Here is a 20,149-nt window from a genome sequence, read left to right on the forward strand (position 1 = left end):
GATTCATGAAGTACTTTCAGATGAACTGATTCATGAGAGTACTTTCAAATGAACTGATTCATGAAGTACTTTCAGATGAACTGATTCATGAGAGTACTTTCAAATGAACTGATTCATGAAGTACTTTCAGATGAACTGATTCATGAAGTACTTTCAGATGAACTGATTCATGAAGTACTTTCAGATGAACTGATTCATGAGAGTACTTTCAAATGAACTGATTCATGAAGTACTTTCAGATGAACTGATTCATGAGAGCACTTTCAAATGAACTGATTCATGAAGTACTTTCAGATGAACTGATTCATGAAGTACTTTCAGATGAACTGATTCATGAAGTACTTTCAGATGAACTGATTCATGAGAGTACTTTCAAATGAACTGATTCATGAAGTACTTTCAGATGAACTGATTCATGGAGTACTTTCAGATGAACTGATTCATGGAGTACTTTCAAATGAACTGATTCATGGAGTGCAGCTGATGGAGAAACCTTAAGGTAAAATGTAAAAGTGATTAATTCCTTAGATGTAGACAACAGGCTTAACAATATTGGATAAGACAGCTGCTATGGTCAGTCTTGTCTCTTGAGACTGTTATAGTAGAATCACTTTATATAGAGTACACCTACTAAGGATAATGAAGGACATTAATTGCTGTGTTCAAAACAAAGACGATTCGGGGGAAACAAGTCCAATAATTAAATCTTTTTTTTTTTTTTTCCCCATCTTCAACATCAATATTAGCTTATATTTTCTGTCGAGACAAGGGATGTTGCAGATGGCATTGTGGTGTAGTTTCTGAAGAGAACACTATTACTGTCCTCCCACACACTCCCATCATCAGCAACAGCACGCACACCCTGACCTGAACACACACACACACACACACACACACACACACTTAGGGTTAGTACTTCAATACGGTACACTACTGCCACCAAGTGTCTCCTCTTAGGATTTGAAAAACATGCCGGAATAGACAGCCATAATATCATTGAGACACCAGAAAAGCAGTGAAAGTTAATGATTTATCTACAAATACATTTTTATTGTCTATACACATATCATTTCATCCCAAGAGTCAAAATAATAACATGATTGTCAGAAGCACGTGCAGGAAGACACAGAGGAAATAAATACATTACATTCTAGACGGCAACAATCCCTTTCGACCCTTTCTAGATCAAATTCTATTTACACAATGCCAGATCACACACACACACACACACACACACACACACACACACACACACACACACACACACACACACACACACACACACACACACACACACACACACACACACACACACACACACACACACACACACACACACACACACAGAAAGCTTATCACTCAGTACCTTTTACAGCACACAGTCATCGATGTGGAGTAGTGCTCACTGCTCCTTACCCCTTCCCTACTGTACATGTCGCAGGAACCAAAGGAGACACGCGAGTGAATGTAAGTACCATCTCGAAACTCAACTCAAGCCTTTAATCTACTGCTGGAAAGACAGTTGATGTGAAGCCTCAAAGTTACCAGGTGAAAAAGGCAGGCTGCTCCACAGAGTTCCCCTAGTCTGGTATGGGAGAGGGCTGGGATTCGGGGTGCTCTGCGGGGTGGGCCTTGCTAGGTATGCTGCCTGGGGGAACCGTTATGGGGGTGTGGTGACTTCTGTTGCTCTGTGTTCAGTCTCCACTGCCTTGTATTCAGAAGAGTTCTGATCATTTTGCTCCTGGCAACAGACGAGATAATATAACGTCATTGGCTAATCAATCACGACAAAATGTTGTGGATACACTAAAGATATAACCAAACCATGCACTAAACTAGTACACCAAACACGGGCACATATGACTTTTGACCACATTCACCACCGCATGTCACAAATACAGTGTGGAATTCACCTCTACAGTGCACACAAAGAGCAAACACAGTCTCACCTTTCTTTAGTTCACATGAAGGCGTGGGGAGAAATCGTTCACATATTGTCACTGTTAATCATACGACATAAAAACTAAATCCCATTGAAGTCAAATATTTAAAAAGGTTATAAAAAAAAGAAAGAAGAAAAGAACATGAATTGGCTTGAAACTCTTAAACTTTGGATTCGCCACATCTGAGGGCAAGAGTTCTCGTTGAGATTCGACACATCTGAGGGCAAGAGTTCTCATTGAGATTTGACACATCTTTATAAGATGACTATCGTCCATCATCCTACCTGCAGTGGCTGTGTCTCTGAGGGTAGACTACTCTTGGCCATGCAGTACATCTCTCTGATCTGGCAGACAGTGAAGGCTATGGTGACCCAGGGTGATCCACTCAGCACCCAGGCCGGTCTGTTAACATCCTCCTGCTCCTCCTGGTGCTTGGTCTTCTTAGCCGGGGGTCTAGGGTCAGGGCGGGGCACCATCACACCCACCTGGCAGTAGTAGTAGTAGTAGTAGTAGTAGTAGTAGTAATTAGTAGTAGTAGTAGTACTAATAGTACACGTCATTGTCCCACAATGGGAAATTGGTTTGCTGAAAGAAGCAGTACAACAATTTGGAGAGTTCTGACCTGGCTCTGGTTCTGCATCAAGTCTATGGTAGCAATGGGAACTAGACTGGAAGGAACCGGAATGTTCTCTGCTAGCATCCTGTCCTCTATTGAGGGGAATACAATTTAGGTTATTTTGTGTATGGTACACTGTTAAAAATACAGGTGGTTTGCAGTTCTATAAATATTTGTTTTTAGTGCAATATATGAAGCAATCCACTAATCCATTCTATACAGAACAAATTCCTCGAACAGTGCAGGGTCTGTAAGAAAATAAATAAAAATGAACTGAGGTGCTCTCCCCTCCCTCACCCTTTTCCTCGTTCTGTCCGGTCAGACACTGAATGAAGGAGAAGATGAGGAGTATCACCAGGGAAGCCATTCCAATCCCTCTGAACGTCTCTGCAGCTCCTGGAAAAAGAAAGACGCACTTTACAGACACATAAACAACACAACGGTTACACTTCATGTTAAAGGTGTCATTTAACAGGGTTATGAAAGGTTTATACATCGTTTATAGACAGTTGATTATTAGTGGGCCTGTATGCAGTTCATAAATGTGTAATAAATAGTATAACTCATTGGTCCCTCAAAATCATCTTCTATTATAAAAACACGGCTGTATGTCAAGAGTTGCTCAATTTCACGACTCAAATGGGACTGTCAAAAGGGGCCGTTGTTGTCGCAGCCGTACCAAAATAGTTGACGAAGACTCCCCCCACCATGGCCCCGCAGCCCCGTCCCAGCCCCAGGTGTAGACCCTGGAGGATACCCTGGGCAGAGGTCCTCAGAGCTGGGGGCACCGCGGCACTCAGGTAGGAGATACAGGCTGCCCAAACCGACGCATGGGTCACACCTACAGTACAAAGAGACAGACAGAAAGACAGACAAAACAACAAGGTTAGAAAAGTGAAATACCGTGTGTGGCTCAGTTGGTAGAGCATGGCGCTTGCAAAGCCAGGGTTGTAGGTTTGATTCCCACGGGGAACAGTACGGAAAAAGTACAAAAATCTATGCACTCACGACTGTAAGTAACTCTGCATAAGAGCGTCTGCTAAATTAGTATAATGTCAATGATGCCAGAGGACAAGCATTGATGGAGGTGTTAAACATTACACAGCGTATAAGGATAAAAATGCCTCTTCAAAGTAGGGGCGGCAGGTAGCCTAGCGGTTAAGAGTGTTGGGCCAGTAACCGAAAGGTCGCTGGTTTGAATCCCTGAGCCGACTAGGTGAAAAATTTGTTGATCTGCCCTTGAGCAAGGCCCTCAACCCTAATTTCTCCTGTAAGTCGCTCTGCATAAGAGTGTCTGCTAAATAACAACAAAAAACGTAAAATGTTATACATTATTTCAATAATAACGTCATATAGAAGAAAAAGCAGTCTGTCTTGTAGTATTAACGCCAATTGGGAAAACAATCTAACAGGAAACCTCGCCTCTCTTTTATTTAAGTCCTATGGATAAGGAAGTGTTGACACTTAGACTTCCATTCATCATCAGTCAGGCAGACGGACTTCTCATTCCGTGACCACAGATTCAAGACGTCGGATAGATATACACACATCCTTACGCTGAAGTAACGGGGTGGTCATCTAACACTCCTCTAAGACAGAGTTCAGGAAGAAGCTATAGCACCAAAGCAAACAGTGCCTCTCACTAATGACTAGTAATAATGAGCTTATTCTTATGTATTGAGCATATTCTTATGTATTGAGTTTTTACTAGAAGAATTGTCATGAGGCGTAGGCCTATAAGACATTTTATCCGCCACCGTTCAAAACACAACGCCATAGTTAAATTCCTTGCAAGAATCATGGGTGAGTACATTCACTATACAATACGGGGCCTCTGTCCTAGAGCAGGGGTTGGCAACAGGCTTTCTTTTTTGGCCCCCCAAAGTTTTTAGTAAAAAAAATACAAATAATCATCATATACACTACATGACCAAAAGTATGTGGACACCTGCTCGTCGAACATCCCATTCCAAAATCAAGGCCATTAATATGGAGTTGGTTCCCCTTTTGCCGCTATAACAGCCTCCACTCTTCTGGGAAGGCTTTCCACTAGATGTTGGAACATTGCTGTGGGGACTTGCTTCCATTCAGCTACAAGAGCAGTACTGAGGTCGGTCACTGGTGTTGGACGATTAGGCCTGGCTCGCAGTCGGCGTTCCAATTCATCCCAAAGGTGTTTGATGGGGTTGAGGTCAGGGTTCTGTGCAGGCCAGTCAAATTCTTCCACACCGATCTCGACAAACCATTTCTGTATGGACCTCGCTTTGTACACGGGGGCATTGTCATGCTGAAACAGGAAAGGGCCTTTCCCAAACTGTTGCCACAAAGTTGGAAGCACAGAACAATCTAGAATGTCATTGTATGCTGTAGCATTAAGAATTCCCATCACTGGGGATCCCGAGTGGCGCAGTGGTCTAAGGCACTGCATCACAATGCTAGGTACCACTAGAGATTCTGGGTTCGAGTCCAGGCTCTGTCACAGCCATCCGCGACCGGGTGACCCATGGGGCGGCGCACAATTGACCCGGCGTCGTCCGGGTTAGGGAAGGGTTTAGCCGGCAGGGATATCCTTGTCCCATCGCGCACTAGCGACTCCTGTAGCGGGCCGGGCACAGTGCATGCTGTACGGTGTTTCCCCCGACACATTGGTGCGGCTGACTTCCGGGTTAAGTGGGCATTGTGTCAAGAAGCAGTGCAGCTTGGTTGGGTTGTGTTTTGGAGGACACAGAAGTCTCGACCTTCGCCTCTCCCGAGTCCGTATGGGAGTTGCAGCGATGAGACAAGATACCAATTGGATACCACGAAATTGGGGAGAAAAAGAGATTTTAAAAATATTTCCCTTCACTGGAACTAAGGGGCCTAGCCCGAACCATGAAAAACAACCCCAGACTATTATTCCTCCTCCACTAAACTTTACAGTTGGTACTTTGCATAGTAGTTTTGGGTAAAAAAAAAGAGTGTAAAATCACCAGGAATTCATATAAAAATGTGTTTCATTTAGGAAGTCTGTTTGTACACCAAAAAAAATATATAATACATGATTGTGTCTCAAAATACAATCTCTTTTTGGGCTTAGTTGTAGTCAATTTGCAGTGTACAAATTATAATTATTTTCTGGGCCCCGACCATTCTCTTCGACAAAAATCAGCCCCCTCTGGATCTAGTTGCCTACCTCTGTCCTATTGGTTATTTTGTACCCAAGGTGTCTGAAAGAGGGAGTGGAACAATATTATTCTCCTGTCCAGTGTTTGACAAGACCCATCCAACCTGCTCTTAAATAATCTTTCATCTGTAACCACAGAAAGACAAACAGGGGTAACATGGTGCCTATTCACTAGTCATATGACATTACCAGGATATCCTTATTCAATTTCCTTTTGCTGATACTGTCTTTTAATATGACCGTTTTTGATGTGATACTGTAATGTCCTTTTCACTTAAAATCAATATTAACATTCCTTTAAGTTATATCTTATCATGTTCTTGTTTCGTTGGCACGGAAAAAGGTGTTTTATAAGGCAGCGATTGCTTGAAATAACAGAGATTCCCATCCTAAGATGTACTGTACTGAGGCTCTACAGCCCTTAGCAACGGACTCAAATTTGAACCTTTCCTCAGTCAGATGTCAACAGGAAGTACCGTCAATGTCGGACCTGCTCTCTCTTACCTTGCAAGACCTCCATAGGCAGAACTATCCATGCATTCTCCAAGTAAGAAATGTACAGGTAGCGTGCTGTGTTACATGCCAAGCCAATGTACAAGACCCTAAGTTAGGAAAACAGGGAGGAAAGAAAGAAATTAGGGATGAGATTTTCAGAGGTTAGGTACTCCGAGCAAAAGTTATTAAGAGGAAGCAAACAGATCAGCGTCTTTTGTCGCGTTAATTATCCCAGGTCCAAAGAGATGCCCTACTAGGCATAGTTAGTATGACTCTTTGCGTACAGTGCCCATTGAACTGGTGAGGCAAAAAGCAGTGGCACAAATTCCTCTTGAGACCTTTGCACTAATAGGTAACTGCATTACTTGCCGGGTTATAACCACCCAAGATGTTAAGAGAAGAATGTTTGGGCGTCAAAATGACATAGGTCACACAGAGCTGATAGAGTGACGGCCCTCTCTCCTTAAACATAACACCACACTCTCAAATGTCCCTGCTCTGTGCTAGGTCTGTCTGTCTGACTATAGTATACGCTGACTATAGTATAGGTCTGTGTGACGTTCAAGCAAGAGGCACTCTAAATTAACACGATTTGTTTACATGCAGCGTGTCTAGCTGAGGTGAAACGGGATAGAAAATGTGGAAATCCTCAGTTTCAGAAAATACTGTGTGCTTTGGTTGTTGTTGTTGCTGCTGTTTCTGGTAAAAGATTTGGCTAAAAGAGATGGATAATGTGATATCCCTTCCTCCACCACCCTCCCCAAAACAACAACAACAACAACAACAACCCCATCCTTACCTGATGTGTCCCACCAGCTCAATAAACTTATGACTGGTGAAGTAAGCAGCCAGCTCTGACACATGACTCAGAACCGAACACACACCAAACAGCGTGGTGGTCCCCTTCAGGTCCTCTAGATGCCAATACAGGAAGGTGAACACAAAGCCGTAACCGAAGCCCATGAACCAGGCGACGAACAGCACCGTGCTGTACTGAACACTACAGAACAGCCTGAGGAGGTCACTGTAGTGGAAAGGCTGTTCGGGGATGGTGGACTCTGGGGTGATGGGGGTCTGGTCCGAGGTGGAGCTCTCGCTCCCCTCTGGAGATGCCACGTTCCCGCCTACCTGTGTGAGATAAATGAAGGTGTAAAACAAATAATAATAATAAAAAGATTATATTTTATTTACTTCTGCTAAAGAAATTAGAAAGACTATTCCACTTAGTGTGAGTTTTAATTTTCCAGTTGATTTACCTGTGGTATCTCTACCTCCTGGGGCCTCTGAGGCAACTCCTGTCTGTAGTCCCCACTGTCAAATCAAATCAAACTTCATTTAAAAGATCATTTAAAACCACCACACATTTACAGTAAAATCATCAAATGAAAGATATTAAAATCAAACAGCAATTGTATAAAATAGACGAATAAAAGTACATAAAACAAAAAGGAAGTCTAAAATAACAATACAATCATTGATTTAAGGCAAAGCTAAAAGGGTAGGGTTTCAAACATAATTTAAAATTGTGTCTGCCCCTATTACCTGTCGAAGTAGAATTGTGTTGCTACCACCAGGGCCAGGCCCATCATCACCCCAAACACTATGAAGGCCACCTGGACAAGGAATGAAAGAAAGAGAGAATGAGTGAATGTATGAATGAGTGAACAACTGAACAAATTTAATTAACTCCGTTTGTATTTACGCATCAACTATGTCGCCCTTAGCGACCCATTGCTTATTATTTGTCACATGTTCAATGTCATACAATACCTGGTAGTTCTTATACTCGGGCAGGATACAGCCGACCACGCCGTCGATGAGCAGCGTAAGGTGGGTGTGGTCTATCCAGATACCCACTAGCAGCATGGTCACGCCCCAGCCAAGGGACCCCCACATTCTCTGCAGGCCGTAGCGGTCCCGGTGCTTCCCCAGGTACTGTAACGTCACCGTGTCCACAATGGTGACTGCCGGCGTGCTGAAGAACTCCCCCACGATGATGACCAAGAGGATTAGGAGAAAGATGCTCTCTACCTGATCCTCGTTGTACTCAATGATGTACTCTCTGGGTTGGGTGGGGGAAGGGGTAGTGGTTGCCATAGTTGTTGAAGTAGTATTTGGTGTAGCTTGAGTGGTATTGCCCTGCTCGTGAGGCACCAATATGGAATGTGTGGTGGGGGCATGGTTAGGGGCAAGGGTGGGGTTTTTAGTGGTTAGTGGCATAGTTGTGGTATTCAGTAAAAGCTGAGTGGTATTGGCTTGCTCATTAGGCACCACTCTGGGTTGGGCATGGGTGGGGGTGTAAGTGGTTGTTGCCGTGGCATTGTTCTGCTCGTAAGACACCCCTGTGGATTGGGTGGTATTGCTATCAGCACCTCTTCTATGCCTGCGGCGTACACTATAGCCAGAATCACGGCCGTTCAAAACAAAAAGGAAGCTAGGAAAGTAACTTCGAAACAAATCCCGACGACTTCTCCTCGTGTGATTGGTGGAAACGTCCGGTAGCGAGCCGTTAATTGGTATCATTGTCGTAAAGGGGAGTATTGGTGGAGCCACAGTGGTGATGTCCACCTTCTCCTTACAGACCATGGCAGCTGGTTTGACAAAGCCGATGCCACAGTTGAACACCAACCAACACAGCACAGAGAACAGCAACAATGGCTTCCCTTTCTTAAAACGATCGGCCACCACTCCCCAGAATGGCGCACTGCAGAACTCTATAAAGTACCGGATCCCAACCAACAGTCCACTACGGCTTGGCGACATCCCGAGCTGCTTGTAGTAGACGGCTAGGAGTGGGTGCAGGGAACCGTATGCTGCATAGAAGAAGAAGTAGAAGATCTTGGAGATGAGGAGCTGGGAGTTGACTCGAAGGCACATCCTCTCAAAGCAGCCAAGGTCTTTCAGTGGCGAGGCCATGGGTATCTCTGGAGCAGACTGTGTGTCTGATGCTGCAGCAGACACTGGCTCTCGGTCGGTCTGCAGCTCCAGGGAAAGAGTGTTGAAGGGTTCGTCCAGGACGTACTTCCTCTTCTGGTCCTTTTCGTCGTCCGATAGGATTACCACTTTGTCGTCTGCAGCCATCTCTGAAAGGCAGGAAGTTAGATGAATGTTTACTGGAACCTAAACAGTAGGCTACATTGATTATCATAAGCATACAGTCTATGTGTAGAAATATTGATGTTACGCATATTGATGTTACACAGGAAACGGAAACCACTTGATACTTACCTACTTCATGTACTTGATGTGCTGGTTAACAATATGCATAGTAAAGTTTGCTTAACTAATATATATACATATATATATATATATATATTTGTATTTCGTGATTACAACACAAAGCATATTGAAACACTATGCTATACAGTAAATATGTTTAGCATAGAATTGGCTACAATAAATATTAGGCTTCAACAAGTTGCACAAGTGGTGTAACAAATATAGTAACATTGTTACAGCCTAATAACTCATGTTGATCGTGAGTGAGAATGTCATATCAGAAGAACCGGTGAAACCGGTGAAAAAATACATTTCACCGTCCAATGCGGAAGTGTAAAAGAAATGCATGTTTCACTATCAAATAACACTTCACACCAAATTGAAGAAATAAAAGTACGTTTACTTTAAACAGTGCTGAACAGCGCACTTAAATCATACTATTGTAGATACACAATCAAATAAAATAAAACGTCAAAAATTTGAATTAGCACAGTTTCTCTTTAAATTGGAAATGAGCTTGGACGCCGATGATCTCATCAATCTTACCTGCAAAAGTCCCCGGTCCGCGTTCCTATTCTTTCAACCTTGACTACGCAGGTTCGGCGGTGGCAGTTGTGTCTCCCCGTCTGAAATAGAAAGCTTTCTGCATTGCCTACAATGCAGCTTATTCCGTCGTTATCCTATGCATCCATGATACCGATGATATACCATAAGTAATATCCTTAATAAACACATCCTAGTTCAGGCCATTTCGCTTAGACTGGAACTCCGAACTCGATTCGCCCAGACGATGTGCCTCGTGTGACGCCTCTGCTATCTGTTAAAGCGAACCCAACCTCCCAAATAGTGTCCCCGCCGCCCGTCAACATACACCAACTACTACTGTAAATGCATTAAGAGCATGTTTATAACGAAGTGTGAAGGCAAGATGTGCAATTGTTATTGTTTCTAAAAAAATATATATATATAAAATGTATATTTCTTACATCATAAAGGAAATGGATAGAGTACAATGCGGCTAGTGCACATTTCAATTGCGTTGAATTTATTATTTTTCACACCGTTAGTATTGTTCATATTGTATTTTAAAGTATCTAATAGAACACTACAAATTCTGGTATTATTACAAATGCAAAAAGTGTACATATTGAGTAATTGATTAATGCATTTGTGTACAATAAATACTTGGTGAAATTGTACAATAGCCCTTTAAAATATGACGCTTATAACTGTCTCAGATATTTTATTCGTGTTACTGTACAAATGTATTAAAAGGATTGTGTTGCCGAGAAAAAGTCAATCCCTAGTGATCTGAGTCAGACAAGTTGCCCTGCTCCGTCCAATGCTTTCCCCTCTTCTTCTTCTTTCTCTTCCTCTCCGCCATGACGATGGCCCCCAACACTGTTATCATCACGGTGATCGTGATAATCAGCACAATAACCACCTCGGCGATACACAGCTCCGTATCCACATCCATCAACCTGTAGTTCGCTAGTTCTGGCGGAGCATTACAGCTAAGATTATAGTAATCATCCAAGAACAGCCTTTGAACACTTCTAAGCTTGTGGAACACTTTCTGCAGGTCACAATTGCAGTCCCAGGGGTTTCCTTCCAACAGGATATGGGTACTGTAGGTGTGGATGCTTAGGAAGGTCTTGAAGTAGATGGTGCTCATCTGGTTGTGGGCCAGGTTGAGCAGGGCCAGGGAGGTCATGGGTGTGAAGACACCCTCTTGGGTCTTGTTGATCTGGTTCCCCTGCAGGTTGAGGACCTCCAGGGACTTCAGCATGGAGAACACCCCATTGTTCAGGGAGACGAGATGGTTGCCCTCCAGGTGGAGCTGCCGCAAGGTGGACATGGAGCCAAAGGACCTCACCTGGATGGAATAGAACAGAATCAAATAAAACACAATACAATATAGTAAAATAGAACGGAATAGAATCGAATTGTATAAGTCCTGTATCACTTTATTTGATGTTGATCAACAAAAGTAAAAACGACCTCACCTGGATGTTATGGATGGCGTTGCCAGTAAGGTTGAGCCTCTGTAGGCTATCCAGGTGCATGAAGCTCTTGCTGTGCAGGGTGTGCAGGTGGTTGTGGCTCAGCTGCAGGTCTCTCAGAGCATTCAGGCCCAGGGAGAAGCTCTCGCTCAGGGACGAGATCCTGTTTAATCAATCGATAAATCAATCAATGAATCTATCCATCCATCCATCCATCAAATTTAATTGACAAAGCCCCTTTGACATGAACAGTTGTCACAAAGTGCTTTACAGTAACCCGGCCAAGACCTCAAAAGAGCAAAACAAAAACAAGAGCACGGGGGCCAGGAAAAACATCCCACTACCTGTTACAACTCAGGTCCAACTTCTGAAGGAACTCTAGCTGGGTGAAGGCCCCATCGGCTACAGCGCTGATGTTGTTGTCCTTTATAAGCAGAACCCTCAGTTTGCGTTCCATTTGGAAGGAACTCTTCGGAATAAAGGTTAGAAGGTTCATAGATAGGTCCAGGTGTTCCGTGTAAGGAGGGATGTGGTTGGGCAGTTGGGTAAAGAGGGCGTTAGTGCACGTGGTGAGTTTCAGTTCCTTGTGACAGTCGCAGCCTTTCTCGCACGGGGTGCTGCGAGACTTGGAGTAAACCGCCATCAACAGTAGGAGACTAAAGAAGTACTGCATTTTGGCCCCTTACGCCTGAAAAAAAGACAGAGAAAGTGTGGTAACACTTAACATAAAGTTGTTGTACCTGTGTATTAAGGCTGTAAGTACACTAGCAACTGCGGCCTATTTGCATGTTGTTGTGTAGTAATTTCGGAACGGGATTCTAGATAGCGTAATGGAGTTGAGTAATATAGCCCTGAAAACGTTCAGGAAGTATGCTACCATTTATACAAGTATCCCTGACACAACAGTCTACAACAAAGCATCCATTTTGACCAAATATGGCAATTTGGCCGTAATAAAATAAAGAGAAAACATGAACGCCTTACATGTGTGAGGAGCAGCAGATCTGTCTTTATTCACCCCGCTGTTGTTCTATCAACAACCTGTCTGAGGCAGGTGGAAAACGTACTGAGGGAACCAGATGGCCCTCAGAACGCAGACAGAAGGGTGGCCCTATTGTTCAGGGCTGTTGCTGTTGAGAGAGAGAGAGAGAGAGAGAGAGATAGAGAGAGAGAGAGAGAGAGAGAGAGAGAGTCAATAATTCACATCTCTGATGAGGAGGGGGCTGGAGAGGAGAGGAGAGGAGGTTTAAAGAGATTGCTTGTGAACTGGGGCAACATCTGAGAATAAGGCGACACTTCCCTCTTTGAAACATGAGTGTGTGGGTTATGTGATTTAGGGACAGCAGGTGTCTACAGGGGTGGAAGGGAGTGAGATGATCCACCATTTATGTAGCCTAGTTGATGAATCAGATATTTATCTGCTGAACCTGTTGAACTGCAGTGAGACAGATGATAGTAGTTCCAACCAAATCCCTGACTTAGTTTCAATATCTATCCTTCAACGAATCCATCCACCGATATTAGTCTGAAATCTCAGTTTACCCACATAAGCCTTTTCCCGATCACCATGTGAAAGACAGAAATGGGTTCTTCATGGTGGATGCTTGTGGATAGCTAGCTTCTCCTCTACATATCTGTTGTGTTGTGTAGCTCAGTTAGCAAGTGCATGGAGCTAGCATCCACAATGCTGTGGGTTCAATTCCTGGGTGTATTAAATACACACACAGCCTACTAAAAATGTATGCATTCCCTGAACTGTAAGTTGCTTTAGATCAGAGTTTCCCAAACTCGGTCCTGGGGCCTCCACTGGGTACATGTTTTGTTTTCCCCCCTGTACTACACAGCTTATTCAAATAACCAACTCATCATCAAGCTTTGACTATTTGAAATCAGCTGACACAGCTGCTAGGGCAAAAACCAAGACGTGGACCCAGAGGGGGCCCCAGGACCGAGTTTGGGAGACCCAGTTTTAGATAATAGCGTCTGCTCAGTGGCATACATAATCCAATGACTGTAGATCAGGTGTCTGCTATGAAAGAGAAGTTAGACAGAGTTGTGTAGGGGTTTGAGTTTCATTCTGGCCCCTGGTTTACCAGCAAGCCCTGACCTGGACAATTCTGTCTGTGACTGGAAATAAAGTATTGATATTTCAATATAGCAGATCTTTAGTCTGCCACACAAATCGTACACTGAACAAAAATATAAACGCAACATGCAACAATTTCTGAGTTACAGTTCATATAAGGAAATCAGTCAATTGAAATAAATCCATTAGGCCTTAATCTATGGATGTCACATGACTGGGAATAAAGATATGCTTCTGGGGGTTACAAATACCTTTAAAAAAAAGTAGGGGTGTGGATCAGAAAACTAGTCAGTTTCTGGTGTGACCACCGTTTGCTGCATGCAGCGCAACACATCTCCTTCGCATAGAGCTGATTAGGAAGTTGATCGTGGCCTGTGGAATGTTGTCGCACTCTTCTTCAATGGCTGTGTGAAGTTTCTGGAGATTGGCGGGAACTGGAAGACGCTGTCATACACGTCGATCCAGAGCATCCCACACATGCTCAATGGGTGACATGTCTGGTGAGTATGCAGTCCTTAGAAGAACTAGGACATTTTCAGCTTCCAGGAATTGTGACATGCGACATGGGGCCGTGCATTATCATGCTGAAACATAAGGTGAGGGTGGCGAATGAATGGCACGACAATGGGCCTCAGGATCTCGTCATGGCATTCAAATTGCCATCGATAAAATGCAATCGTATTTGTTGTCCATAGCTTATGCGTCCTGCAGATTAAGCCAAATGTGGAGGTCTTGGACTGGCGTGGTGACATGTGGTCTGCAGTTGTGTGGCCGGTTGGACGTACTGCCAAATTCTCTATAACAACGTGGGAAACGGCTTATGGTAGAGAAATTAACATTAAATTCTCTGGCAACAGCTCCGGTGGACATTCCTGCAGTCAACATGCCAATTGCACGCTCCCTCAAAACTTGAGAGATCTATGGCATTGTGTTGTGTGAAAAAACTGCACATTTTAGTGTGGCCTTTTATTGTCCCCAGCACAAGGTGCACCTGTGTAATAACCATGTTGTTTAATTAGCTTCTTGATATGCCACACCTGTCAGGTGGATGGATTATCTTGGCTAAGAAATAAGCTTTTTGTGTTTATGGAACATTTCTGGGATCTTTTATTTCAGTTCATGAAACATGGGACCAACACTTGACATTATGTGTTTGTATTTTTGTTCACTATACTTATAGAAGACTGACTGGACAGATTATAGATCATATTTAGTTACATGCCTAATGCAAAGTAAGTGTGTGCAATTGATATACATTATTTTAACATTCCATAAAATATATACTTTTTACTAAGTAGTGTACTACCCTAATCGTGTTTGGATATCTTTACCTTTGCAATGTTATTTTACCTTATTATCTTACTGAAACAACATCCCATTACTCTCATTTCCCCTATGTCTTTTCTGTTGGTAGATTGACTTCATTTGCATCAACAATACCTTTTGAATGGTGCCAAAAGTCAAACACATAATGTCATGTTTGTAGAGGGAAACAACAGTCAATGTAAAAGGTTAATAACACATACCTTTTCCTGCTTGTCATTTGAACAGTGTTGTACATCCAGTGACATCCAGGGTTGTATCTGTTGTCCACATGTAAGAACAGAGAGAGGGCCGGTACTGGAAGGAGTGCATCGGTAAGCCTCCCCCTTATAAGTCCTATAAACAAAGGATGGTCTCTGTCAGAGCCACAAGACTACAGCTGCAAGAAGACAACCTCACAGGGGCCAAATCAATGTAAATATCTCTATAAGTAGTCAGCAGCATCAGAAGACTTGTGAATTACTGCAAGAATACCAGTGATGAATTTGTCATCCCCGCCCCGGATTACACAGACCGCAGTGATGGTGACGTCACCGTGCTCCACATTGCCCTTGATCTGTCCCAGTGTCCCAGAGTCTCATCTGTCACTGCGGTGTGATGGAACAGGGGTTGTCATGGAGACACCTGTCACCTGCTCCAGCCTAGCTGTGGGATACATGATTGATTAAAGACATGATTTTGACCAACAGCTGGAGCAGTTGGATTGAGAGAACGTCCAATGGAAGCTCACAGGTGCCGGGATGAACTCTCTAGACATTCTATATCATGGTTCTGTAGTAGGATACACCTCTACACACCGTGCTGCCAGACCTGTAGGGACAATGGACGTGTCAGTAGAAATAACGAGGGACCTAAGTGAAAACAACATTCTAACATTAGACCCAGTTATTTCCAATTCCACCCATTCCACAGCCATCTAAAGATGAAAGATAATGGTGGATGAATGTGTGTAAAAATCTACATTAAATCTACATGGATGCCTGAATCAGATCTTTCTTAGAAGCATAACGCAGCCCAGACAAACGGGGGGGGGCATAAATGGGTTGTGGTGGTTGTGATGTAATGACTCCTCCTGTGATTCTGTTGTTGACCAGCAGAGGGTATCAGTCACTCGTTTAAAGGTACAGAACGGCAGGCAGGCTAAGGGTCAGGGCAAGCAGAGGTCAGTAATCTAGTGTGGTGTGACAAGGTACAGAATGGCAGGCAGGCTCAGGGTCAGGGCAGGCAGAATGAAAGGTACAGAAACACATGGTCAAATCTAGTGTGGTGTGAAAGATGGCAGGCAGGCTCAAACAGGACACTCAAACAAAGATAGAAAACAGGAACTAGAGAAAGACTAGAGCCCGGGAAAAACGCGGGCAGGCTTGACGAAACAAAACGAAAAGGCAACAGACAAACAGAGAAAATAGGTATAAGTACACTGGGGATAATGGGGAAGATGGGTGATACCTGGAGGGGGGTGGAGACAAGCACAAAGACAGGTGAAACAGATCAGGGTGTGACACTCACAGATCCATCAGACCAGTTTCCACCAGCATGCATTAGCCTGCAAATGAGACTAGAGAGAGAGAGAGAGAGAGAGAGAGAGAGAGAGAGAGAGAGAGAGAGAGAGAGAGAGAGAGATATAACAAGAGAAAGGGAGAGAGAGAAAGAAAGAAAGAGAAAGAGAGCACGAGAGAGAGAGAGAGATAGAGGGAGAGAGAGAGAGAGAACAAGAGAAAGGGAGAGAGAGATAGAAAGAAAGAGAAAGAGAGCACAAGAGAGAGAGAGAGATAGAGAGAGAGAGAGAGAACAAGAGAAAGGGAGAGAGAGATAGAAAGAAAGAGAAAGAGAGCAGAGAGAGAGAGAGAGAGAGAGAGAGAGAGAGAGAGAGAGAGAGAATGATGGAGAGAAAGAAAGAGAAAGTGAGAGCGGGAGAGAGAGAGAGAGGGACTCATTACACGTTTGCCTTATAATGTTTGATAAGAATGAGGAACAGGGGGTCAGTACAGAGCTTTGTGACTGGAAGGAGGAACACAGAGGAACAAACAAAAATGATTTTTTTTTAAACAAGTAAGTGAACCTACCAATGATCCTGTGCACTTTGACTCAACAGACAGAAGCTTATGGCCAATTTGAGCAGTTTAATTTGAAATAGAACATGTGTGGGGTGATCAGAGTTTATGGGAATGTGTGAGAAAGAGCTGTGAAAACAGTCACTTTGCGCTCCAAACCAAGCTGTCAAAGCTGTCCAGGCTGTCCAACAAACTTGGTAACATTTGCAGCAGCGTAACGTAACTTGCTACAGTGTTCTTATTGTTAGCTGTAGGAACAGATTGGGAGCAGCAGGATGGCCAGACTGAACGTTCACACTAACCAACGTCAAATGTAGCACCTCACAGAGACAGACAGCGAGGAAGAGGGTGTGTGTGTGTGTGTGTGTGTGTGTGTGTGTGTGTGTGTGTGTGTGTGTGTGTGTGTGTGTGTGTGTGTGTGTGTTTGTGTGTGTGTGTACGTGTACGTGTGTGTGTGTGTGTGTGCGTGCATGCGTGCGTGCATGTGCACACGCGTGTGTGTGTGGAAGGAAGAAGGAGGGAATTAACATAGCCAGTGCAGATTGTATGCGACTCATGTCAACATCCAACCACAACAAGGGGAGTGGGCCAGGGATCCACAGATGTGGCACTGGGACTGGGACTGGGACTGGGACTGGGACTGGGACTGGGACTGCCATGACTCATTCCTATGAGGTGTTAGTAGAAAACACATGCCTCAAATACAGTACAGCCTTCTGTTAGAGGAAATGGTGCTATAGGCTATAGGCTCAATTGGTAAATAACGCCCTGTGGCACCGGGCGGTTAGCCAGCCAAGCGGTAAAGAGACACTAAGGTAGGCAGCAAGCCACGCATGACTGGAGACCTGCTTCAGCTGCGCAGCGTATGTGTTGTTGTGGCCCAACAAATGATATCCGCTGTTTGAATGACACACACCAAACACGCAGGCCCAACCGACCCACAAACACATGCTCAGTCACGCTTGTATAACACATAACACATACACAGAGAGCTACACACACACACACACACACACACACACACACACACACACACACACACATTGTTGAATGTGGGTCAAAAAGACCCACAGGAATTTGTTTTGATTCCTCCTTATTCTGTTATGTGGATATTACAATGTGTTATATAGAGACACGTTGAATAATGTGGACCACATTTTTCTTTCCCTGTGTGACTCAGTCGGTAGAGCATGGTGCTTGCAACACTAAAGTTGTGGGTTCGATTCCCGCTGTGGCCACCCAATACAAAAAAAATGTGCGCATGCATGACAGTAGGTTGCTATGGAGGAAAGGGTCTGCCAAGTGGCGTATATTATCTCTACACGGTATACGATTGTGGGGAGACCTCTTGTGTGGTGTTTGGCAAAGATATGCACCAGATCCCACTGGTTCATGCAGTCAGCTACCGAGTAATGCTTTTTTGGAGAGGATTTCCTCAAACCTGTGGAACTAATGTGGAGTTAGGTAAACCCAGGAGTAAATTGTTTGTACAAACATCATTTAATATGGGACTATGGTATTAGGTGGATTATGGTCACACAATGTGACTCTTTCACAGGGTTTTGGAAGGAATTCCTAGCACTTGCCTTGATTGTGCAAGGCACGCACACACACACGCACGCACACACACACACGTACGTACGCACTCACACACGCACACACACGCACGCACGCACGCACACACACACACACACACACACACACACACACACACACACACACACACACACACACACACACACACACACACACACACACACACACACACACACACACACACACACAGTCTTGTATAACTAACCTTGTAGGGGCACACAATTCCGTCCCATTCAAAATCCTATTAACCATAACCCTAACCCCTAACCCTAAACCTAACCCTAGCTCCTAACTCTAACCCTAACACTAACCTTAAACCTAAACCCCGTAGAAATAGCATTTCACCTTGTGGATGCACACACACACACACACACACACACACACGCGCGCACGCACGCGCGCACGCACGCGCGCACGCACGCACGCACGCACACACGCACACACGCACACACGCACATCTTACATATGACTTAATCCTTAAGGTTTTTATCTATGCTGTCTTCGGAGGGAATTACACAAAATAAATCATAAACAGATGAAATCAGAATAACAACCATATTGGAACAACAGAGGACCAAGGAACATTTGCTCCCTCTCAGAAAGCCTTTGATAAAACCAAGAGAGATTCACTTTCCCTTGGCTAACCCAGATGGTTAGTGAACCTGACAATTCAGAGCAGGATGACACACAGAAATGGGCCGAGATGGAAGAGAAGGAACTGAGGAGGGAAAACTACCAGGAGGGAATGTTTGGAGAAAGGTCACTGTGGTGATGGGGTAATTCATATGTAAATATTTGGATGTGTCGTTCTGCTGAGGAACAGGCTGCATCCGTGCGTCAGAGGCTGATTGGAGAGACTGACTCAGTGGTCCATCTGGGCTGAGAGGGGAGGAATGAATTCCTGTTGAGTTCAGAGGCAGAGAGAAGACGGAGAGGGAGAGTGAAGTAGGGGAGAAGGTAGAGGGGACAGAGAGGGAGAGAGGAGTAGAGGAGAAGGTAGAGGGGACAGAGAGGGAGAGAGGAGTAGGGGAGAAGGTAGAGGGGACAGAGAGGGGGAGAGGAGTAGGGGAGAAGGTAGAGGGGACAGAGAGGGAGAGATGAATAGGGGAGAAGGTAGAGGGGACAGAGAGGGAGAGAGGAGTAGGGGAGAAGGTAGAGGGGACAGAGAGGGAGTAGGGGAGAAGGTAGAGGGGAGAGAGGGAGAGAGGAGTAGGGGAGAAGGTAGAGGGGACAGAGAGGGAGAGAGGAGTAGGGGAGAAGGTAGAGGGGACAGAGAGGGAGAGAGGAGTAGGGGAGAAGGTAGAGGGGACAGAGAGGGAGTAGGGGAGAAGGTAGAGGGGAGAGAGGGAGAGAGGAGTAGGGGAGAAGGTAGAGGGGACAGAGAGGGAGAGAGGAGTAGGGAAGAAGGTAGAGGGGACAGAGAGGGAGAGAGGAGTAGGGGAGAAGGTAGAGGGGACAGAGAGGGAGTAGGGGAGAAGGTAGAGGGGACAGAGAGGGAGAGAGGAGTAGGGGAGAAGGTAGAGGGGACAGAGAGGGAGTAGGGGAGAAGGTAGAGGGGACAGAGAGGGAGAGAGGAGTAGGGGAGAAGGTAGAGGGGACAGAGAGGGTTGTAGGGGAGAAGGTAGAGGGGACAGAGAGGGAGTAGGGGAGA

The 20,149-nt window shown here is 44.6% G+C and overlaps 2 protein-coding genes across 2 annotated transcripts; both read right to left on the minus strand.

The window, feature by feature from the left end:
* Positions 1–1,016: 1,016 nt before the first annotated feature.
* LOC139413075 (major facilitator superfamily domain-containing protein 6-A-like) lies at positions 1,017–10,239 on the minus strand. The gene is made up of 11 exons (XM_071160109.1): positions 9,983–10,239; positions 7,988–9,300; positions 7,760–7,830; positions 7,474–7,528; positions 7,017–7,345; positions 6,227–6,324; positions 3,239–3,400; positions 2,857–2,955; positions 2,566–2,651; positions 2,228–2,428; positions 1,017–1,741 (listed from the first exon to the last, which is right to left on the minus strand). Exons 2-11 carry the CDS (start codon positions 9,296–9,298, stop codon positions 1,661–1,663), a joined length of 2,493 nt encoding a protein of 830 aa, XP_071016210.1. The 5' UTR covers positions 9,299–9,300; positions 9,983–10,239; the 3' UTR covers positions 1,017–1,660.
* A 248-nt stretch (positions 10,240–10,487) lies between these two features.
* On the minus strand, positions 10,488–13,843 carry LOC139414166 (leucine-rich repeat-containing protein 4C-like). Its single transcript, XM_071162052.1, has 5 exons — positions 13,777–13,843; positions 12,424–12,569; positions 11,784–12,127; positions 11,438–11,602; positions 10,488–11,307 (listed from the first exon to the last, which is right to left on the minus strand). Exons 3-5 carry the CDS (start codon positions 12,110–12,112, stop codon positions 10,740–10,742), a joined length of 1,062 nt encoding a protein of 353 aa, XP_071018153.1. The 5' UTR covers positions 12,113–12,127; positions 12,424–12,569; positions 13,777–13,843; the 3' UTR covers positions 10,488–10,739.
* Positions 13,844–20,149: the final 6,306 nt, after the last annotated feature.

This window comes from Oncorhynchus clarkii, chromosome 7 (assembly GCF_045791955.1).
Source record: "Oncorhynchus clarkii lewisi isolate Uvic-CL-2024 chromosome 7, UVic_Ocla_1.0, whole genome shotgun sequence".
NCBI classification, from domain to species: domain Eukaryota; kingdom Metazoa; phylum Chordata; class Actinopteri; order Salmoniformes; family Salmonidae; genus Oncorhynchus; species Oncorhynchus clarkii.